The sequence below is a fragment of the Colias croceus genome, chromosome 1 (assembly GCF_905220415.1).
Source record: "Colias croceus chromosome 1, ilColCroc2.1".
NCBI lineage: Eukaryota > Metazoa > Arthropoda > Insecta > Lepidoptera > Pieridae > Colias > Colias croceus.
In genome coordinates, this window is record NC_059537.1 from 2,587,004 (window position 1) to 2,611,766 (window position 24,763).

At 35.4% G+C, this 24,763-nt stretch overlaps 2 protein-coding genes across 2 annotated transcripts; one reads left to right on the top strand and one right to left on the bottom strand.

The window, feature by feature from the left end:
* Positions 1-848: 848 nt before the first annotated feature.
* Positions 849-4,247, bottom strand: LOC123694810 (GPI mannosyltransferase 4). The gene is made up of 3 exons (XM_045640385.1): positions 3,828-4,247; positions 2,525-3,464; positions 849-2,293 (listed from the first exon to the last, which is right to left on the bottom strand). Exons 1-3 carry the CDS (start codon positions 3,991-3,993, stop codon positions 1,441-1,443), a joined length of 1,959 nt encoding a protein of 652 aa, XP_045496341.1. The 5' UTR covers positions 3,994-4,247; the 3' UTR covers positions 849-1,440.
* Positions 4,248-4,592: 345 nt separating this feature from the next.
* On the top strand, positions 4,593-24,661 carry LOC123694805 (histone deacetylase 6). Its single transcript, XM_045640377.1, has 19 exons — positions 4,593-4,748; positions 4,839-4,976; positions 5,799-5,888; positions 6,547-6,677; positions 7,152-7,335; positions 8,075-8,277; positions 8,475-8,543; positions 8,940-9,132; positions 9,444-9,503; positions 10,047-10,240; positions 17,668-17,921; positions 18,161-18,242; positions 19,221-19,367; positions 19,755-19,878; positions 20,318-20,539; positions 21,460-21,585; positions 21,860-21,989; positions 22,678-23,312; positions 24,132-24,661. The coding sequence occupies exons 1-19, from the start codon at positions 4,746-4,748 to the stop codon at positions 24,348-24,350; spliced, it is 3,204 nt and encodes a 1,067-aa protein (XP_045496333.1). The 5' UTR covers positions 4,593-4,745; the 3' UTR covers positions 24,351-24,661.
* Positions 24,662-24,763: the final 102 nt, after the last annotated feature.

Consider the following 24,763-nt stretch of genomic DNA (forward strand, 5'->3'; position numbering starts at 1 on the left):
CGCATCAAATATGCCTTCGTGTGTGTTACGATATTGCACAAATAATACGGAAAAGTGCAAAGGAATAACTTTCATCGGTAAGTACCTAACTAGATATAATAATTTTTAAAACTTAGAGCAAAATAAAATAGCGCACAGATTTTGTTCGTAGTGTCTCCTCCATACGTAGTATGTAATATTATATCAATGTTCTTCAATAAATTTATTTTAATAAAATATGTTCATTGCCAATAAGCAGTACATACAATAACTATGTATATTCATTATTATAATATAATAAAATAAAACAATCTTAACAACACAACAATACATATTTATAAATCAAAAATAAACTGAGTAAGTTATTCAGCAACTTGCTAACAAAGCCAACATGAATATTGTAATTTTTAAATATAATTATTCTCATTTATTATTTATACATCTATAGTCATTAATTTCAGATAGAGATTCATGTAGGTAGCTATTTTTATGTAGGTACTAATTTTAATATTTGCATTATTGGTGAGTTTACCTGAATATGGTACCTAATATCTATACATTTTATTTAGGTAACAAGCTTACAAATTATAATGCTATGAAGATTATAATATCTATGCCATTATATAATATCTATGCAAGTAGTAATTAAATTAAATAAAAAAATGGCCACTATAAAAAAATAAACACAACTCTAAAGCTATTCATGATGAGCAACAAAAAGTTAATCAACTTGTGCTTCCTACGAAGATAATAAAAAACAGCGTGTGTGCCGAGCACACGTGTCAGAAGTGAAACTTCTTTGGCAAGATTCTTAGATACTTACCAAAATCGTCGCCTTACTCCATGACGTGATGGTATTGCCATGACGCGACCTTGAAATTTTTCTCTCAACGCGCCAAAAGAAATTACACTTCAAAAATATTAAATAGTTTTAACTATATGCCATAAATATTACAGTGAAATAAATATTTTTAAAACAAAATAAAAGCTTTGTCATGGATATATCCTCACTTGTATACAATTTGTATCCGACAATACGCAAGTCCGGAAAAAATTATATTCAATTTCCAAACTAGGTCAAACTACAGATCTATTTATTTCGTGTATGGGTAAGTTTCTTGGTTTTATTCATTTTCGGTGGGACCAAGTAACTAATACATAAATAATGTCTTTTGAATAGAAAATAAAAATATATCAATAAAGCCTAATTAGAACTTGTCTTTTTCATGCTCATAAAAATCTATAAAATATGCATGTGTAAAATTTCTACACGCAAGCTGTGAAGCTGTGCTAAATATACATAAAATCGCATGTTTCGGTCCTTCTGAATTTATAGTACCTACTATGTACTAAATTATTTACAAACATACGCTATCGTTTTATAAAACCATCACAAATTCCATGTAGCAAAAACAATGTTCGTCTTTTCATAAAAAACTTAATTACTATGATATTCTATCTCTAAGTAGTATTGATCACTTTCACATTATACAATTTTAGACAAAATTTACTTAAATAACATGAGACTCTTTGTAACATATTCAGATTAATGGCAGGAGATTCACTATTACTTATAAACTTATTTGAGACGCAACTTCTATCATGAGCATCTGGAAAGATAGGCAACGCTTCTGTACAGAAATGAGGGTAGTACGAGAATTCTTCTTTAACCTTGATGTATTCGTAATTACTAGCTTCCTCCAACAATTCGTCTTCTAGAGAGCACGGCGAAGCTATATACAGTCGATACTTTTTCTTATATTTATGGTAGCGCATCTCTGCCGTCGTGAGTGTGTCATCTACATGCATCAGAAGTTTGTCCATGGGTAATGATCCAAATTTGCTTACAAATGTTGATGGCGCTATTGTGTAAGTGTGCTTTGACGTTTTGTCCTTATAAATCCTAGTAGTACTCTCCAGTTGTAACAGATATGTTGGTATACTGTAGCTATGGGTGGTTATTACATGTATATGCATGCCGTAATTCCCTTTAATTTCTTGGAATAGATCATTGACGAGAGGATATAGTCCACCTTGATGGATAAAGCCAAAAAATATCGAAAATACAATGTTTGAAGTGTACCAGACGAACAGGAATATCTTCTTAAGAATTTGGACGTCAGAATCATCAATTTCATTTATGTGAATACTGTTTCCATATAAATATACCAGTGGTACGAGTATTGGTATGATGAAACGGGCCTCTTGGTGTGGGAACAACGAAAGAATAGCTATAGGTGCTATGGCTGATAGTAACATTAAACCTCTGATGCTCTGTATTCTTGGCATTTTGCTGTATCTTCCTTTGATGAATCTGAAATAACATATTTAAGTAAAATTAAAATTTAGCATAAGATAGGCATTTCAATCTAACTCTAGTCAAAAAATTTAATGTGCGAATTATTTGGCATTGTAATGTATATGAAATAAATATTAAATTTAAAAGTCTTGCCCAGGGAAATGTAATCAGGAAATATGTTTGTATCTGTTATTTAGATTCCCAAGCTTCCTAAAAAAATATTAATATCAATACAAAAACAGGTACCTGTAGCTGTTAATAAGCACTGTAAATAACGCCATAGCACCCAAAACATTGAAGAGTAGCGGCACATTCACAGCCAGATGTAGCCAACGAGGGTGCAATCCATGTTGAGTCAGATTTCTAACATCTGCATTGTACCGTAAAAAGTTCAAAGGTGTCACCACCCAATTATTCCAAGTAAGTCGTAATGATTCCACTTCACCTATTGTTAGATACCCATAATATGCAGAATCAATAATAACAAGGACTAAAAACATAGGAATGCCACATAAAATCAACATGAATATTCTAATATGAAAATCTATAAATCCTATCGTCTTTGAACCCAATCCCCGATGAAGCCAGAAGAAAACTGGTATAAAAGCAAATCCAATAAAGGTTGGGCGATTAAAAATACCTATCACAACTAAAGATGCTAATATTAGCACATAGTTTAAAGAATGCTGGGGCAAATGAGTCTGCAATTTGTAAATCTTAACTCGTTCCACAGGTGTTGCAGCTTCATTATACTTTTCTTGTAGGTATTCCTTGTGATATATGACTTTATCTGATTTTAACATACAGTCACCTACTAAATAAAGTAGTATAGAGAAAAACACCATTTCAAATGAGTTAGAGAAGCTTCTACAGCAGTAGACTAGAACTACATATGAGCTGGCAAATATTTTTAGACGGTTCCTATAATTTTGTCCGTACATTACACATAGCTTATATAGACAGTAATCATTTATTAGAGAAACAAGACATATAAAAAGTCTTGGTATGACTAGCAAAAAGTATGGAGTCCTCAGATCTATATGAAAGTAATATTTTATGAATGGGTTTAGAAACCTAATTAAATGGAGTGGGGGCCCTAACATAAGCTTTGGTACGAATATATTCCTGATTGGAAACTTTGGATCAAATTCCCATGTCCTTGCGACATCCACATCAAATATGTCACCTGAAATGAAATGAAAATAATAAGCTAAAAATATATGTAAGTATGTAGCGAACATTTTTTATTAAGTAAATAGAAATCTATATTGCATTTTAGAAGTAGTTATTTATTAACAATGCACTTTGCATTGTTAATAAAAAACTACTTCTACAACTTAAAGTTTCCACAAAAAAAAAGCAATAAAATTCAATGTCTACTACCTATCTAAATTAAATTGTACACAAAGATGTATTGTTTTGTGTCTATTTCTAAATCCCATATACGTTAAATACGCTGTCTACATTAAGTACATCACAGAGGTATCACGATTTCTTCCGTAGTTATATATAATGTACCTAATAATATTGATAAAATAAATGTACATACCGGCAATTACTTCGACGTTTTGAAAATATTCATCCGGGTGAATATATCCAGTTTGCGGCAACAGCGTTAAGGCAAATCGAAGACCAACAAGGATCCAATATGAGACTGGCAATCGTGTCGTAGGTTTGAATGGGATAGCTTTGAATAAATTCGTTTTTAAAAACATTGCGTGTTTTACTGTTCCTTGTCTGTTTTAATAACGTACATTTCGAGTTTATCGAGTTCATTTAATTTAATTTCATTTTAAACTTTGAAAAGTGCGATTTTTATGTATGCATGTTGTATTGTATTATAACACAGGTATTTTAATATATTTTTATTTTTATTGTTAGATTTCTTTTGCGGACTATTGAATTGAATTAATGAATTGACCACAGAACACTACTACTCCTAGCGGAGGAATTGACTAATGACTTCACTTCATAAATTTATATGGCATTTGATTGGTCGTGCGATGTGTCATAGATTGGTCATAGATGACATTTGACAGTTGGTACAGATCCCAAATATCCTTTATATTTTAAGGTAGGTACATACTGTTGACTGATGTACAGTGATTATAAGAAATAAAAGACAAAACGTGGACAAAAAAATATTTTTTCATATGATTTAATCACAGGGTGTATTGATATTTAGGAGTTTTTACTTTTTCAGCACAACTAAGTAGTATATAACTATCTATTTACTTATTTAGTAACCTGTGGTACTATGTCTATTGTCTGTCTGAGATTGTCTGCTACAATATTTGTCAAAGAATCAGCTGTCATTGTCAATAACACGCTTGTTTCTCGTTTTCAATCACAAACAAATTGAGAAGTCATGATTTTTTGAATAAGTAATTAGCAATATCCAATTATTGTGTGGGTTGAAAAAATGATAGATTGAAATCCCTACAAACAAAATTAAGTTAGTGACACAATGGTAAGATCTAATTTAATGAACTACCACTCAGATCAATTATTTGTAATTGAATCCGTGTTAATGTTTATTTATTTTTATTAATTACAACAGTCGTCACCGCCGCCGCTTCCAACCCGTCATTCCAACGGAGACAATAAGAAGACACCCCCTTTATCAAATATTGTGACCAGAAATGGCGCAAGGAAGGCAAAAATACAAACACGTGCAAGATCGGCCGGAACTGTTAAAGTATGTCTATTATTCTTATTTCATTACCTCTCACTTAATTTCCAATTTAAACCTACGCCCTTGCGCATCTCAAACGAGAATATATTGCACTAATCGCTAATTAACAACATTGTGTTGTGTATTTGTTGTCAACTATATTTGATAAACTAAGAACAAAGTCTTCACTGTTCTGCTTATAGGTATACAGGTATATAGGTTTCCTCATTATCTTCTTGCCAATGTGATGTTTGTTTGTTTAAGCTATATTTTAATTTTTAAATTGCCTTTAATTAATTAATATTTGCGAAATCTTTTATTAAAAGGCAAACAAAATTGGCTTGATTCCTAAATAAGTATTTATGAATTAGGGGTAGAAATGAGAGCTAATATGAATAAAATCAACCATAATATATTAAGATAACATATACCTCAGATTTGTTTAATAATATAATTTCAGTGTGATTAAACTATATAGAAATCCCCTTAATCTGATAAAAATGTAAAAAATAAGATAAACTATCTTCAGTGTGATTTTAGGTTCTTTCCCATTTCATACATAATTAATAGTACAAAGAAATCTGTTAATTATTATTTCTAATTTGAGTACTTCTAGAGGAGGAGTTAAACAAAGAGGTTTTTTTTTGTGTCATATTCACTCTTATAATTATAGCAGTCTTATTTAATTGTATAAAAAAATATTTCAAATAAGTTAACTATTATGAACACATGCTACAACTCAACAACATTGAACAATTTACAAATCATAAATATTTATTATATTTACTCTGTTATCTCAACTCCATGATAAGAGTCCTTATATGTTCATAATATCTTACTTTACAGGCTTCGGCGTCTGTAATTACAGCAAAACGAAAGGCACAGCAAAAGAAAAAATCTACAATAGAAACTGTTTTGAGGGACCATTATCAAATTGTAAGTAATCCATAATTTTAGTAGTTTGTGTATGTGTTTTAATTCTTGAAAACAATGTCTATAGATTTCATATCATAAATAAAATATCTACATTCATAAAGGACTAGCTGCTCCGAACGGTTTCACCCCCGTGGCTACTGGCTCCACTATTGTTGGTCGTAGCATGATGATAATATATAGCCTATAACCTTCCTCGATAAATGGGCTATCTAACACCGAAATAATTTATCAAATTGGACCAGTAGTTCCCGAGATTAGCGCGTTCAAACAAACAAACTTTTCAGCTTTATAATATTAGTATAGATTTGTAAATTCAATGGATTTCTTGTATTAAAGATATCGTTAAACCGAATTTAACTAGCAAAAAATGATATTTTTTTTTGTCATCATATAATTACGTTTATTTTGGAATTTTTATAATTTATGTAAATTAATGTATTTCAATTTAAAAATAAAGTTGCACAGTAATAAGAGACTAATATGAATATCCAATAAGTAAAAAACAAGTGACGCAAATTAATGTATAATTAAAAATTGAAATGAAAATGGAATGAAAAAAAAACTGCCAGTTACGCGTTTGTGTTACCCAAGTTTGTTATCTCCATGAAATAAATATATATACATATAATAATCAATTTTACTTTTTCGCGCTTTTTAGACAATGGAATCAAAGACAAAGGTTAAGGGGCCGACTGGTTTTGTCACTGAGCCACGGATGGTGGAACACAAATGTCTCTGGGATGACAATTATCCAGAGAATCCTGAACGACTTATCAGTGTTATTAAAAGGTATATATTTTTATCATTGTTTTTATTGCTATTGCTATTTGCACAAATTTAGTGTGCAGTATTTCTATTTTAAATAAAATACATTTTTTTTTACAAAATATATAACTTCAATAATAATAAACTACCCACACAATAATTATTTGATTCATAAACTAAAAGCTAATGAATAACTCTATAATTAATCATTAAAATTATCCATTCACTAGCTTTCCGCCCGCGGCTTCGCCTGCGTTTTCATAGAAAAACCTGCATTGTTCCTGATCCCGTGGGATTTCTGTGGGAATTTTTCGTGGGAAACCTATCCTATGTGTTAATCCAAGTTACCCTCTATATGTGTGCTTAATTTCATTGTAATCGGTTCAGTAGTATTTGTGTGAAACAGTAACAAACTTTTGATACACATCCTCACAAACTTTCGCATTTATAATATTAAGTAGGATTTGTATTCTCATGAAAGTATACAATTTATTTCAGGTGTGTTGAATTGAAGTTAATAGAACAATGTAAAGAAATATGTCCAAGGCCTGCGACCGAGGAAGAGATTTACGAATTGCATGATACCTCAGTGTATGAGATGTTAGAGAAAACTCACAAGAATAACAATTTGGAGTATTTGGAAGAACTATCTTCGAGATTTGATGCAGTCTACATTCATCCAGTAAGTTATCACTACATAGCATAAAAAAAAGTTGCTTTCTCTGTCCCTATGTCCCTTTGTATGCATCTTTAAAAATACCCAACGGATTTTGATGCGGTTTTTTTTAATAGATAGACTGATTGTAGAGGAAGTTTTTAATATATCATTTATTAGGTTTTAGACAAAGTGGGCGAAGCCGCGGGTGTTAAGCTAGTATAATATAATGAATGAATATAATTGTTGCAAAGACATTGTCTTATTATTAATCAAATGTGGATTATTTGCATATGAGTTAATCTCAGTTGAGCATGGCTATATTAAAACAATAGTATTGTTTTTCTCTGTAAGAATGCATTACAGCTAAATACAATGGTGAAGTCATTCTCACTGTACTTAGTTTTTGCTGTTTTTTTTTTTTTATAATTACTTTTATAGCGTCATCATGACCTAATTCTCTGGTAATTACTACATTTATGTATAAACTAATTTAATATGTCTTAATAATGGCGCATATTTTATTGAAAACTCGTATTCATGCACTTTTGTGCCTATTTTGACAAACTATAGCTAGCATTGTATTATTCTGTTTTAAGGTGATAAATGAATGCATTGAAATGACTCAAAAAATTTGTGCAATGAACAATACTTTTATTTGTTGTGATCATGTCAGATCCACTATCAGAGTGTACACTCTGTGTTATTTAGTTATCTCAATTCTAATGCAACAAAATAGTCAGTCTTTATTATTTTTTTTATTCAGAGCACCCACGAGCTATCCCTCCTAGCGGCGGGATCCACAATAGAGCTAGTAGACAACATACTAAGGGGCGAAGTCCAAAACGGGGCTGCGTTCATCCGGCCGCCGGGACACCACGCGATGAGGGCGGAGCCCTGCGGCTACTGCTTCTATAATAACGTGGCCATAGCTGCTAAATATGCTATGAAGAAGTATGATTTGAATAGGTATGGGTGAAGAACTTGAATACTATGTTAATAATATGAGTGTGCTTGATTACATGAGTCGGGCAACTACCTGACTTTAGTTTCGCCTTTTTGGAACATGTACAATTTTGATTACATTTTAGCCTACAATAAAAAAAATCTCATCGGCGTAGATTTACGAGTTCTGAGTTATAAAAACGTTTTATTTTTATTTACAGGATACTTATAGTGGACTGGGATGTTCATCATGGCCAAGCAACTCAGCAGATGTTCTATGATGATCCAAGGTATATTTTTTACTAGCTGTGCTCCGCGGTTTCACCCGCATTGCTCCGCTCCTGTTGGTGTTAGCGTGATGATATACAGCCTTCCTCGATAAATGGGCTATCTAACACCGAAAGAATTTTTCAAATCGGACTAGTACTTCCTGAGATTAGCGCGTTCAAACAAACAAACTCTTCAGCTTTATAATATTAAGTATAGATTTATATATTCTATTTAATTTACATTTACTTGAAAATATAGTCTTAAAAATAAAAGACACATACAATAAGACAAATATGCAAACATACTATGAATATGATTCTAATAGTGTACATTTTTATATCAAACATTTATTATTGAATCAACAGGCCTTCTTACAAATACTATTCCGTCATAATGTTTTCATTTTAATTCCTCAGGGTGGTATATTTCTCGGTTCACCGTTACGAGCATGGTGCCTTCTGGCCCAACTTAAGACAGTCTAATTTCGACTACATCGGTTCAGGCAAAGGAGAAGGTTTCAACTTCAACGTGCCTCTCAATAAGACTGGGATGAAAGACGCTGATTATCTCGCGATTTGGGATCAACTGCTGTTGCCGATGGCTTTTGAGGTAAGATTATAGGGAAATTATAGTATTAAAGGGTTTGTTTTTTATGGACAAATGACAAAAAAAGCATTAAATGATACTTTTTCATACATTTTTAATAAAATCATTATTAATTTTACATACACTTTTTTATGTGTCTCCGTGCGTTACTGTACAAGCTGGGTCAAAAATTAAAAATAATAATTATTGTCAGAAAATAAATATTCCTGACAATAAATTTGATAACCCCAACAGAATTGACTGCTGCAATTCCCAAAAATTTTAAATATTTTCCCATCCATATAAAAATCGGTCTAACCCAAAAATTTTCACAGTTCCAACCGGAGCTGATCCTCATCTCTGCGGGCTACGACGCTGCGATCGGCTGCCCGGAGGTACTGTCCCTATCTCTATCTCTATCTCTAGCTCTCTTGTCTCTTGTGTCTTACAGTTCGCGCCGGAGCTTGTGCTTGTCTCTGCGGGGTATGATGCGGCAGTGGGTGATGAGAAAGTAAGCTTATTTGTATTATAAGTAAGGTCTATTTTTGTTTGTGGGCGTGGAGTTGATTGTTGGAGAATGGTGAAGAGTGGTATCCTGACAAGATGGTTTTTCGCAAGACTTATACAAACTTGTTTTTGTAGCTTTTTGTAACGTTTATGTTAGTTTTTGTCATTTATGAGCATAGTAAGTCATATTATATTGTTAACAGCATATTGCTTTAGTTTTACTTATACGAAACGAATAAAACCTCTTTATCGCATACAAATTACTATGTAGATATATCATAATCATAAAATAGCTGAATCTGAAATATAAGTTATGGAAGTGTCTATTATGTGTGTAAATTACAATTGAGGGCATTAGTTAATCGTTGCATGTGTTTGTAAGTAAATGTAAAAGTGCCTAAAATAAACAAATAAAACCCATCTTAAACCAGGGCGAGATGCAAGTAACGCCAGCATGCTACGCCACTTTAACCCACGCACTCATGGGCGTGTGCCCACGTGTGGGCGTGGTACTAGAAGGCGGGTATTGTCTTGCGTCACTTGCTGAAGGAGCGGCTTTAACACTACGCACTTTGTTGGGACACCCGCCTCCTATGTTGGAGACACTTAGTGAACCTTGTGACTCGTAAGTATCATTATTGGGTATCTTGGTTCATCGTCAATCAATTTAAGGTACAAGTCCGAGACGGGCCGCAGACCGCAAACTGCAACCGCAAACTGCAAGCAACACCACTTGTTTCTATGAACATCTATGAAATTGATTCGCGCGCGCGGCAACACTGCTGCCTGCAGACGCAACGCGCAGCGTGCGGCCGCGGCGCGCAGCGACCGCAGACTGCAGTATGCAAATGCCACCTGCGCGGAAGTGACAAACTATCTTTGTCTTTTTTGTTTATATCATTTAGACACGGTTCTGTGCATTGTGCAGCCACGGCATGCAGCCGCAGTTGGAATAGCGACCGCAGGCAGCATTGCGGTAACCGCTGCCGGTAGCCACAGTGTCGCCTGCGGTTGCAGTCTGCGGCCCGTCTCGGACTTGTACCTTCAAGGTATAAGTTGCGGTTGCAGTTTGCGGTCTGCGGCCCGTCTCGGACTTGTACCTTTATAAGTATATTAAGAAGAGCTGGAACGTCAACACATTTATACATTGCACATGTTAGGCCGGGAGATACTGACAGAAAATTTCGGGTCATTTGTAACAGGATGGCGGTCTAGAGGGGTCTTACTTATCCGACGAGTGTGACTTACGCCCACGCGACTAGTCCGCCGGTACCAGCGTTCTGACCATCATTTTTCTTTTTGTCATTGCGTAATAAGACCTCTGTAGAACCGCCATTCTGTTACAAATGACCCGAAATTTTGTGTCAGTATCTCCCGGCCTATGTATGTGTCATATTTTGCAATTGTTTATAAATACAGGGTGATATTATTGGTGTAGTACGAATATCTAAAAATCTATGAAGAATTTTGTGATACAGTAAATGGAAGAATTATAGACTATTTTACAGTATTTAATAAAATCATTTAATTTTTTGTTCATTTTCATTAGAAATGTCAATTTTTCTCACCAAGGTGGAAATTTGGATGATAAGGATCTTGTTAGAAAAATATAAATTTTGACTAAAATCGGCATTTTTTTTTTCAAAAATCAAATTAGTTACTAATTAATAATCAGAGTTATCACCATTTACATTAATTTACAAACGATATCGGTTGTTCTTACTTAAAATTGAATACCAATGTCTTATTGCGGTATGTGTTCTTTGGAAGTGTTCGTAAAGTTGTTGATCCGTAATTAAATTTTGCGGAAAATCTTTTAGAGCGCTTAGTTGTGACATATCCTAAGCATATTTAATAGAATTAAAAGACGAGCGATCCAGAATAAATCACAATACAAGCTCTCTGTCTCTGTCTTTATGACATTATTTAAAAAAAATACGCCAAACTATACACAATTTTTACTTGATGCAATCCTCAAAGATCATGGACATAGTGTATTGCGCCTTCCACTATACCATCCAGAACTCAACCCAATAGAGTTACTATGGGGCATAATTAAAGGGAAAGTAGCATCACAAAATGTGAACTTTAACTTGAAAACTGTGGAAGAATTATTTAGAAAGGAAGCAAATGCTATTAGTCTGGATATGTTTAGTGACGTTTGGAGAAAGACGCGAAAACATGAGGAAAAATATATTCAATTAGAACCAAAAGTAGATAATTACACTGACTCATTTATAATAACATTAAGAAATTCCGACGGCGAAACATCGAGTTCTTCGAGCGATGAAAGTTTCAGTGAAGTAGAAGATTACGATTATGATTAAATAGATTCTTCTTCTTCTCTATAGATACTGCTTTCTGAATTGGTGGTAAATGTTAAAACTGTTAAACTGTTTCACGATTCAAAAGTGCTTCTAGAAGAAGTCTAATTGTATAAATGTTTGAGTTTGAGTTTAAAACCAATAGTGTGAAAATTATACAATAAACATGTAACACGTATTTGTTAGCGCGTATTGGTAGGTATTACGTACTTACTACAAATATAATATTTCTTAGATATTTTTACTCAACCAAAGTCAGGACAAGACTGCTCCGCAACTGCAGAAGACGTCCGTCATTTAAATCATTATCAAAACAACCATCCGTGTGTTGGGACTTGGGAGTGAGCGCACGTGTTATTTGTATTGTTTTTATGACCTGAAATTTAATTATTATTTGATAATTGAATGATTATTAATACTTTTATCCAATTGATTATTTTTAGAATAAATAATTAAGTTCATCAATTGATTTACTTTTAAATTATAATTTTACAGGTAAATTATGAGAGCTTTCATAATTATATTTGCATATATTTATCTGCAACGCACCCATTTTACAATTCAAGTCTAAAATGAAACTAGAATCGCATTTATTTTTGAACATACTGTAAGTGAAATTGCATAAGTGTGAGTACTGTGAACATGCCAGCTTTCCTTAATTGACCGATACCGTCACCGGCATCTACGTGACGCTCTTACTTGCGTTCATACGTTTGGCCATAGAGCTCATTATCATTTTAGTCTACTAGTCAAGGAATATACTGGTGTAGAAAATTAATTAATTTATTTACTTGGAGAACACACAGGAACAATTACAAAAATAATAATTTAACATTATCATATAAATCAAAACATTTGGATTTTTAAATCTATTTGCATCCTCAATGTCTCACTGTGTACATCTATACATATAATAAAATCGTAGGAAAGTCAAAACTGTACATTAAATATTTTTTTAAAAGAATACATAATCCATGATCTATAATCAATATAGAAGCCAAAAATATAGTTTTTAGAATTTTTGTCTGTTTGTCTGTTTGTCTGTTTGTCTGTTTGTCGGTTTGTCTGTTTGTCTGTATGTATTTCCGAGCTAATCTCAGAAAGTACTGCATAGATTAACTTCAAATTTTGCATGAATGTTCCTGCGAGGTCGGGTGAGGATAGTTTAAACATATTATCATGATATCACCTTCGGGGGAGGAGCTGTGGACCTTTATTTTTCTTACATATTCCGTGTACTACGACAGCGTACAATCTAAAGACTCATGTTTAAATGTTGGTTTCGAGTAAGCCATGCTATTATCTAGCTTTACAAAATAAAAACTATGTCATTTACGTAATTTGGGCAGAGAAACAGTTTAATGAATTAAATAGTATAAAGACAAATTTGAAACAGCGCCATCTATTGAGATTTCATTAAAATCAATTCAATTTACATAATATTAACGCTTCTTGCAAATTTATAATTTAAATATTATGATGTTGGTGGGGTTTTTTATTTGTATCTTTTTAACCCATGTCTTCCCAGAGTCCACTTCAGGTGCTTATATTTTATGTGAAGTGAGGGTAGATGTTTATTATTTGATGTCAAACAAGACACCATTTAAGCGTGTCCCAGACAGACGCGGCCTGCGGTGGCGGTGGCGGTGGCGGTCAGTTGGATGACTTGAAAGTTCTAGGAACGACATAGACAGACGCGGCCTGGACGCGGTCACAGCGCGGCTTACCGCGGCCGCAAGCCCCGCCCTGTCCGCCACCGCTTCTGTGTGAATGAGCGCGCGGACATGAGGCGGTCATTACGCGATCAGTTGTAAATTTTTGCAACAGGCCGCGTGTACCGCGTGAAATTATGCTTATAAACACTGAGTTGTTTATTCAAATAGTGCAAAATTACCCAGTTTTGTATGATACATCACATAAAGACTAAAAAAACAAAAGAATTAAAGACAAAATATGGGCAATAAAAGCAAGAAAACTTCGTACGATTGGCCATTACTAACGTCCACTTGCAGGTGAGACTCGAGAGCTAATGTGCCGCTGTAGGTTAGAATGACCGCCACCGCGGCCGCGGCAGTATATTGTTATCACGGTCAAGCAAGAAGGCAACAGCAGATCGCCACCGCAGGCCGCGTCTGTCTGGGACAGGCTTTAACAGTTAATATTGGTAATATGAGATTGTGTTCATTGTTGACATTTTTAAAAATCCTTCTTGCGTTCCCACAAAAGGTAAGTTGTAGCTTTTATATTTATTCTTTATAATAATTATATAGTTAGACTCATGTTTTTAATTATAATTGAAGTTAAGACAAAATAAGAAAATGATGAAATTCTATTTTTATATATAACACCCAAAGAAGGTCACTTTACTTCTTGATAAAATTTTATTTGTTAGTAGCTTTTTAATAAAATTAGGTAAAGATATCTTTTGTTTTTTTTATTTACAGATTCATAAAAATTGATGATTTGCGTGAGGATGTAGTAGAAATTAGTATCCTTGCGCGTGGTCAATTGTTGACTAAAGTTAATGTCCAACGTATGGTACAATCATTGGAAGAATCTTGGGTAGTTTGAGAGTATATTTTTCGGGAATGAGAGACGGGGCAGCCAACCACGTATCAGCGTGCGTGCGTGAGAATCTACCTACGTTTTAGTACCATAAAAAAATGTAATTTTGAAACGTAAATATTGCACTCACAACTACTGTACAAGTATGATTTTAATTCGTGCTTTAATGTTATCTGATTGTTTTATATATTATATTATCGTTATGGCTATCGCGGTACAGATCGTACTGGGATAGTACATATTATTTATCAATTTAATATACATACCACACCAAGTAAAATATTTACAATCATACCAAATGGATTAACGCGGTATGTACATAAGGCGGTCTTATCGCTTACTAGCGATCTCTTCCAGACTGACCAAGGTAAGAGATAAAGAATTATATTCATGATCCAGCAATTTTCAACCGAAAAAGAAGTTTTTCTGTAATTGGTACATAGGTAGTTGTTTCATTTATTTATTTTAAATACCTAATTTTACTTTTAATATTTGCCCATTTGCATTAAATTCAGCGTCCATAAAACTTATAAAAATTTAATGTTTATGTCTATTAAAAAAGTTCTTTTTTAGATATAAATAACAAAAACAACTTTTTTATTAAAATTTAGTACCTTGGGAAGATATTATTATCTATGTGTTAATAGAACAATAGGAAATTATGTTACGATTTTATACAATGAAAATAGGTAAAAAATAATTAGCAGGTGTTATTATTAAATTGATCCCGAACCCAAAACTGCAGTTAATTTTTTTTTGTCATTTAGTGTTTATAATTTCATGTCAATTGGTTCATTAATAAAAAAAATTATGATCATTTATATAATCACGGCGAACATTTGCTAAGGCATTCATATACAGGGTGTAATCGTTAATCGTTAAGTAAAGAAAAAAAAGAAAAGAAAAGAAACATTTATTTATCAAGGACAGCACAACACACACACATAAAAACATAAAGAACCGTAAAAGATAAATAAGAAAGCACCACGACAAGAAAATAGCAACAATAACACTTAATTATTATTAATAACATAAAAAAGCACGTAGAGAAAATAAAATTGATAATCAGTATTTTTTTATTAAGGTGTGTCATACGACCCTGACAAAAAGGAGACAGCTCAGCATAAGTGTGCTTTTGTAATTTTTGATATTTCTCGATTTTTTTAAATAAATCGAGAAATATCAAAAAAATTATCTTTAAACCCTCTCCCATACATTAAGTACATAATATGAAAATTGAAATATGAATATCCCTTATACATTTAATATGAAAGATTTTAGCTTTCTTTTTCTTTTTTTGGTTGTCTGCTTTAATTACTTCGCAAATTTGAAGTGGCATTTTCCACGCTTTTTCCGGACATTTTTACGCATTTTCCGGACATTTCCCAGGCATTTTCCGGACATTTTCCAGGCATTTTCCTGACATTTTCACGCATTTCCCGGATATTTTCCAGGCATTTCCCAGGCATTTCCCCGGCATTTTCCGGACATTTCCCTGACATTTTCCGGGGATTATCCAGGCATTTTCTACGCTTTTTTCCGGACATGTCCACGCATTTTCCGGGGATTTTCCAGGCATTTTCCACGCTTTTTCCGGACATTTTCACGCATTTTCCGGATATTTTCCGGACATTTTCACACATTTTCCGGAGATTTTTCAGGCATTTTCCACGCTTTTCCCGAAAATTTTCACGCATTTTCCGGATATTTTCCGGACATTTTCCGGGTATTTCCCGGACATTATCACACATTTTCCGGTTATTTTCCGGGATTTTCCCAGGCATTTTCCGGGGATTTCCCAGGCATTTTCCACGCTTTTCCCGGACATTTTCACGCATTTTCCGGATATTTTCCAGATATTTTCCAGGCATTTTCCGGACATTTCCCTGACATTTTCCGGGGATTATCCAGGCATTTTCTACGCTTTTTTCCGGACATGTTCACGCATTTTCCGGGGATTTTCCAGGCATTTTCCACGCTTTTTCCGGAAATTTTCACGCATTTTCTAGATATTTTCCAGGCATTTCCCAGGCATTTTCCGGACACTTCCTTGACATTTTCCAGGGATTTTCCAGGCATTCTCCACGCTTTTTCCGGACATTTTCACGCATTTTCCGGTTATTTTCCGGGAATTTTCTGGGTATTTACCAGAAATTTTTTGGAGATTTTCCAGGCTTTTCCCGGACATTTTTACGCATTTTCCGGATATTTTCCGGACATTTTCACACATTTTCCGGAGATTTTTCAGACATTTTCCACGCTTTTCCCGAAAATTTTCACGCATTTTCCGGATATTTTCCGGTTATTTCCCGGACATTATCACACATTTTCCGGTTATTTTCCGGGATTTTCCCAGGCATTTTCCGGGGATTTTCCAGGCATTTTCCACGCTTTTCCCGGACATTTTCACGTATTTTCCGGATATTTTCCAGGCATTTCCCCGGCATTTTCCGGACATTTCCCTGACATTTTCCGGGGATTATCCAGGCATTTTCTAAGCTTTTTTCCGGACATGTTCACGCATTTTCCGGGGATTTTCCAGGCATTTTCCACGCTTTTTCCGGATATTTTCCAGACATTTCCCAGTCATTTTCCTGGCATTTTTTGGAGATTTTCCAGGCTTTTCCCGGACATTTTTACGCATTTTCCGGATATTTTCCGGACATTTTCATACATTTTCCGGAGATTTTTCAGGCATTTTCCACGCTTTTCCCGAAAATTTTCACGCATTTTCCGGATATTTTCCGGACATTTTCCGGGTATTTCCCGGACATTTTCACACATTTTCCGGGGGATTTTCCAGATATTTTACAGGCATTTTCCGGATATCCCCGGAGAATGCCCTGGATTTCCGGAAAGTACGTAAGTTTTTTAGCTTAGATTAGTAATAAATTCAACAATTCTTTGAATTGTTTATTGTAGTACGTGTTTACTAAATAATTGTATGTAAAGTAGTAACTACTATGCAGTCGCTATTCCACGCGGACGAAGTCGCGGGCACAGCTAGTATTAAATACATGAAAATAACAAAACAACAATTAGAACCCAAAATTTCGCAGAGGAAACAGTTATCATGCTATTTATCCAGTTAACCAGCATCAACAGCCCATTTACAATTTATTTCTATTCTCGTATAAGTTTGACGCACCAATTTATATTACAGAATCCGCGAATCGATCCTCAATTGCATATACGCACATCGAAAACACTGGCGTTGTTTCAACTACCAACCCACATATAGTATAGACACAAGTATCAAGAACGTTTGCGATGTAGACAAAGAGAAACATACGGTTGTAGTGAGGTGGGAGGGAGATGAAACTAAACCGGAGAAATACGAAACCAGGAACTGTTATCCGGTACAAGATAGTGCGACGAAACGACAGATAATGGAACGATTGGAGCATTTGAAAATGGGTGAGTTGATGGTATAGTCTGTATGTTATACAAGAATGAGTGATTTTCAGATACTTAAAGGATTAATTCAATTGCAAATATTAATTAATTCGTTTAGAAGCGCTTTTGAATCGTTAAAATACACAAGAACTAGATATAGAAGATTTTATTCGATTACAGAATTCTGAATTTTTTAAGTCAAATATTATTTATACATACAAAATTTTAAAATTTATATACCAAATTTTCATTTGTTACAGTAACGGATTTGAAGTTGGCACAGCATCCCGTTTGTTATATTTATGATGAAGCTATGTTGAAGCATTTTAACATCTGCGAACCGTAAGTTGCCATATACTTACTATATGAAATTTAATAAAAAACTACTTCCATTCCTAGAATTTACCAATTTTAAGATTCTGCTTACCACATCCTATAAAACAATTGTAAACATAATTATACTCTACTAGCTTCCGCCCGCGACTCCGTCCGCGCGGATGTCGGTCTTCGCGTGGATGGTTTATATTTTCTCCATTTTGAGTAACTCTGAAAATGATATCTTATAAATATCTATTGGACCCAAATACGGCTAGGTCTATAATAATACGCAACGTGTGTTCGCGGTTCTACGGAACAACGTCTATGGATAAAACTGAAAAATTAAGATTATTTTTTTTTCTACGTATTTTTCCAGGATAAAAAGTATCCTATTTTACGCCCAGTATAATAAGGTATAATTATACCAAGTTTCATCGAAATCGAACCGGTAGTTTTCACGTGATGTCTTCACATACAGACAGACAGACAGACAGACAGACAGACAGACAGACAGACAGACAGACAGACAGACAGACAAAAATTTTTTTAATCACATATTTGGGTTTGGTATCGATCCAGTAACACCCCCTGCTATTTATTTTTTTAATATTTTCAATGTACAGAATTGACCCTTCTACAGATTTATTATATGTATAGATTTATAAGGATTTAAAGTTCATTTTACAACCACCTCTGTAAGATATATGAAGAGCATTATGAAAGTGGTAACATGCACTTATTTGTAAATATCTACTCTATTTCTAAGTGTATAAAGTTTATGTTACCACCAGCGGTTACGTGGAATGCCCGCAACGGATACTACGTGCGACACATGGACTTTGGACGTGTTTCCACTTTTATGATAACCTATTTGAAATATGTATTCTATATAGTAGAAAATAAAGTTCATTTTCCAACCGTCTCTGTGATGCGTGTGTTTTCACTTTTAGATTGCAAAAATCTACTCTATGTCTAAAAAAATAAAGTTCATTATCCCACCAGCGGTCACGTGGAATGCCCGCAGCGGATACTGCGTATACACGAACGGCACATGGACTTTGGACTATTGGATCGCGTGCACGTGCTATCCGGGGCGCGGGCAACCGACCGGGACATACTTGCCGTGCATTCTGCTGAACATTTACAGAGGTATAATAGTTTTTTATATGAGGCCATTATTTTTTGGATATCATTTTATTTTTCTGCAGAATTAATAGAGTTTTTAATATGTGGTTATTGTATTTTATCTATAAAATATTTTTCTCATTTTGCGTTTGTATATTCTTTTTTTCTGTCTAGTTTTTGCACTTGATGTGTTGTGTTTATTTTATCTTAATCACTGGATTTTTTAATGAACGTAAATATGGTTCAGTTTTGATTATTTTTTTTTATTTACTTAATTCTTCTTCATTTTTGTGGTCTTAAATAAATGAACTCAAAGTCAGCTATTAATAATTGATATTATAAAATAAAGTATTCACAAATTTCTCTTAAATCGTTATTACACTAAAATAAGAAAAAAAAATTATCCACCAGGTTAAAAGACTTATCATCTATGAAGCTCCGCGACCTCAACAGCAAGAAGGACACATACGATTCCGTATACTTCCATCCTGACTCGCTGGAAAGCGCTGCAGTTGCAGCTGGCTGTGTTATCAAGGTAATGAATAGCTTCACATAAAAGGGTTTTTAGCACAAGCAAGCGGCGCACGCTGCGTGTGCCGCTTTGCGCGTGCGGTTTTTCACTTTTTCGCTTATAAACTTGTTTTAAGTTGTTTACGCAGCACGCAGCGGACGTTGCATGCCGCGTGCCGCTTTGCGTGTGTAACTTTGCATTTTGACTTTTTTTAGTTGCTTTTCTTTTATGAAGTGTATATTTGATTACTTATTAAACTCAGTGGTGAAAAGTGTCTTCTTCTATCTTCTATCTGTGATTTTTTTTTCAAAATCCAACTGGGTGTTTTTAATTATGACAATCTATCTTCAATCTGTGATTTTTTTTAAAATCCAACTGGGTGTTTTTAATTATGACGAGCTGAAAGTGCAGTGACATTGTAAATGAGTGATGCGTTTTTTTTTATTCGTGCTCGTTGTTCCAGATGGTGGACGCGGTGCTATCCGGGATCGCCGGGTCGGGCGTGTGCGTGGTGCGGCCACCGGGCCACCACGCGGACAGCAGCACGCCGAGCGGGTTCTGCCTGCTGAACAACGTGGCGGCGGGCGCGCGGCACGCGGGGCGCCGCGCCCGCCGCGTGCTGCTGCTCGACTGGGACGTGCACCACGGGAACGGCACGCAGGCCGTCACGTGCGGGGAGCATAGGGTCAGTGTGTGTGTGGTGCCGCGTGTGTGTGGTGTCGCGTGTGTGTGGTGTCGCGTGTGTGTGGTGCCGCGTGTGTGTGGTGTCGCGTGTGTGTGGTGTCGCGTGTGTGTGGTGCCGCGTGTGTGTAGTGTCGCGTGTGTGTGGTCCCGGCGCGATGTGTAGTCCCGCGTGTGTGTAGTCCCGCGTGTGTGTAGTCCCGCGCGTGTGTAGTGTCACGTGTGTGTAGTCCCGCGTGTGTGTAGTCCCGCGTGTGTGTAGTCCCGCGTGTGTGTAGTCTCGCGTGTGTGCAGTCCCGCGTGTGTGTAGTGTCGCGTGTGTATAGTCCCGCGTGTGTGTGGTGCCGCGTGTGTGTGGTGCCGCGTGTGTGTAGTGTCGCGTGTGTGTAGTCCCGCGTGTGTGTGTAGTTCCGCGTGTGTGTAGTTCCGCGTGTGAGTGTAGTTCCGCGTGTGTGTAGTCCCGCGTGTGTGTAGTCCCGCGTGTGTGTAGTCCCGCGTGTGTGTGTAGTTCCGCGTGTGTGTAGTTCCGCGTGTGTGTAGTCCCGCGTGTGTGTAGTCCCGCGTGTGTGTGTAGTTCCGCGTGTGTGTAGTCCCGCGTGTGTGTAGTGCCGCGTGTGTATAGTCCCGCGTGATGTGTGTAGTCCCGGCGTGATGTGTGTAGCCCCACTGCTACACTGGGGCTAAGGTTCGACAAGCAGTGACCCGCATTACCGATACGCTCACTTATCAGTTATCACTCACATAGCAAACTGCATGTGTGTGTTAAAACTCACTGCAAGCAAATAGTATTGTGTACAATTCCAGAGGATTATATTTAACAGAATGCAAAACATAATCATTTGTAATGTGGCTTATCTTCATGCATATTGTGAAACCTCTATATTACACCTGGAATTATAAAAGAACAATGTATTTTGATTGCAGATCCTGTACATGTCGCTTCACCGCTACGATAACGGTGCATTCTTCCCGCACTCTAAAGCTGCAAACTATACAGCGGTGGGGGAGGGGAAGGGAGAGGGATTCAACGTTAATATTCCGTGGAATAAGGTGAAGTTTTTATGACTACATATATCAAAACTAAGTTAATAAATATGTCTAATACAAACATGTTCGTTTATTATTTAAAGTCATTTTAATTTAATCTTTCGAAGTCAAATAGGAATTAATTAATTAATTGCTGTCAATACAGCATCAAGTAATTTTAACATCAATTTCACCGACCGATTCAATAATCGGTCGAGCTGATGTAATTGAAAAACCTGAAATTTTGTTCAATATTAGACCTTATTACCTTCCAATAAGGTATAAATTAACATTGCAGCGAGGCATGGGCGACGCGGAGTACTTGGCAGCGTTCACGCAGGTCGTGATGCCGATAGCGAGAGAATATAACCCGGACCTCGTGCTCGTGTCCGCCGGGTTCGATGCCTGTGTGGGGGATCCGTTGGGAGGTAATGTAGATAGTGAAATAATAAAAAAAAAACGTGTGGCACTCGGGGACTGCCGCAGTAAAGCTATTGCATAGCATGCCTTCAAGCCACACCTCCGTGCCCGTCGGAGTGGGGAGCGTGAGGTTTTTTCGTTACGGAATTTCTCGATTCGGTCCCCGCGCTCAAGGCCCGCGATGGAAGCTATGCAATAGCTTAAAAAAAATGTGTGCGTGTTCTAGTGTACACACGTAAGAAGTGAAACTTCTTTGCGACCTTATTTTTCAAAAAATAATTTACTATATGCAACTTTACAGAAATACGTCGAATCATGCGAGGTAAGGATAAAAAAAGATAGCGCATAACGGAATAATGTCACGCGCAACGCAAAAATGTTACACTAAATTTTTTTCCAACCCCGATAAAGAAGTTTCACTTCAAAAGTTTTTTTTTTTAATGATAAATAGTGACGGTAATTGTCAAAATTTCGGGTGTTTTTCGCGTATCAAGTTAGTAAAGCTGTAGCAATATCCTACCTTTTTTGACTGATAAAAAATATATTTGTTTTAATTTTGTCTTTTTGTTCTTAATTATCTTATAATGCAATTATAATATTTCGTTTAACTACGAACGTATTTGTCGCATAATCTACAGAACGTTTTAGACAGGTTATCCAATACATAATTAAAAATTCGTACTTTATTTATTCCAGGTTGCAAAGTGACTCCCGAATGTTATGGTCTCATGACGCACATGCTACGTAGTTTGGCCGGCGGACGTGTTATATTATGCCTAGAAGGCGGATATAACGTCACAAGCATCTCCTACGCTATGGTCATGTGTACTAAAGCCCTTCTAGGAGACCCCATCCAACTGCACTACGACCCCAAAGTAACCTGCCATTGGTCGGCCCAAGAATCCATAAATGACGTTATCAGAGTGCACAAAAAGTACTGGAAGAACCTAAAGTTTCAAATTGCGCTGCCGATGGAGGACGTTCTAGAACATTCCAAGGCGAAAGTCGCTGATAATGCGTGGGATATGTCGATAGAAGATGGTTTCGCGAATTTGAGCTTAGATAAAAAATGTTCAGATGGTATTCACTGTGGGACAGACGATGAAGATAATGCGTGTAGTTCGAAGGAAACTAAGACTCTAGTGGATTTCTTGTCGGAGAATATGCAAGCGATAGTTGATGGGGAGATGTTTGCGGTTGTCCCTTTACCTGGTTGTCCACATTTGGATAGTTTATATGCGATACCGGGTAATGTGAAATTTGAGCAAGGAGTTAAGTGCGTGGATTGTGAACATACGGTCGAGAATTGGGTGTGCCTCCAATGTTATATTGTAAGTATATGTTAGTTATTTTATTATTTGGTGAACATGTGTCACTTAAAATTTACCTCTTTTGGACTAAAAAATATTAACCTTTCAAATTCAAAATGTAATTTAAAAAAATTACACTTAGAATTTCATATTTAACTTGCAATTGGCAAGTATCAAATTGCTCTTATAGTCGAGCCAATTTAATAGGCAACATTTGACGTCTATCAATTTTATCTTCATAGGGTGGTAACCTGCTTAAAAACATCGATTAAAGTGAATTAATCGATACGGACTTGAAACATTTGTCAATCGAACTTGAAACACATGTCAATAATTTATGATAATTTTTATTCACAATTAATCAATGCATTCGATTCTAGATGTCAGATTTCGATTTTTAGAGTAACGTCTCTGGTATTTAAAAAGAAAAAAGGTTTATTGACACAAAATTGTAGCGACGTCAGTTCTTTAAATCAGAAATTGTTTATTATGTTTAGAATGGTTTATCAGTAAAATCAAATCCTAAAATTACTTGTATCGGTCATTATTATTATAAATATGTAATCGTAATTCAAAAAAGTTAAGCAAATGTGCAGTTCTAACAAAACGAAATATCACGTTGTTCTATGTCGTCGTTACTAGGTTACGTTGTTGAATTTTGTTGAACTGTCAAATGTTGCCTATTAAAATGGCTCTACTATAATGTTGAAACTTCTGAAAAATTACTAAAGTACACTGCACTTTTTACAGTTTAGTACATTATCCTCACAAATAAAAAAAAAAAATATATATCTTAATTTCTATAAAGTACTAAATAACCTTTTAATTCCTTTTTATCAGACAGCATGCGGACGTCACATCAACGGGCACATGTCAGCCCACTACAACACAACACAGCACCCGCTATCGCTCTCACTCGCGGATCTCTCAGTGTGGTGCTACCCTTGTGACGCGTACATAGACAATCCGCTGCTATACGACGCTAAGAACAACGCACACAGGTGCAAGTTCGGCGAGGATATGCCCTGGTGTTATAGGGATGGAGTACAGATGCAGTGAACTTTAGAGAAACATCGCGACTTTTTGGGGGGCTGGATTTTACTGACTAAAGATAACAAAAAAAAATTGAAAAAAGAAATAAGAAATGTATTGAAATGTAATTATGTAATAAAATTTCAAACTACCTTCAAGCAAGTAAAGAAAACGTTTTAAGGAATTTTAATCTTGTCGCCCATTTCCTTCAAAAGTCGTGAGCTCAAATTAAAACTAATAACGAAATCTTTACACTAGTTGTAGACAACAATATAAGTTATATATTCACACTGTAGTAACTAAAACAATAATATTAATTGTGTAATACAACAATTTTCAAAATAAAATAAATAGTTATCATAGAGTCTATTGTTAATGGTATACAAAACAAGAGTATTATCGCACAGTAGATTTTAAACATACATATCGACAATATGGTA

Coding starts and splice junctions, on each gene's coding strand:
- LOC123694810 (XM_045640385.1), bottom strand. CDS start 3,993: ATGTTTTTAAAAACGAATTTATTCAAAGCTATCCCATTCAAACCTACG. Junction 3,465..3,827: donor AAACGTCGAAGTAATTGCCG/GTATGTACATTT, acceptor ATTTCATTTCAG/GTGACATATTTGATGTGGAT. Junction 2,294..2,524: donor GTGCTTATTAACAGCTACAG/GTACCTGTTTTT, acceptor ATGTTATTTCAG/ATTCATCAAAGGAAGATACA.
- LOC123694805 (XM_045640377.1), top strand. Junction 6,678..7,151: donor CTTATCAGTGTTATTAAAAG/GTATATATTTTT, acceptor AATTTATTTCAG/GTGTGTTGAATTGAAGTTAA. Junction 19,368..19,754: donor TCTGCTGAACATTTACAGAG/GTATAATAGTTT, acceptor ATTATCCACCAG/GTTAAAAGACTTATCATCTA.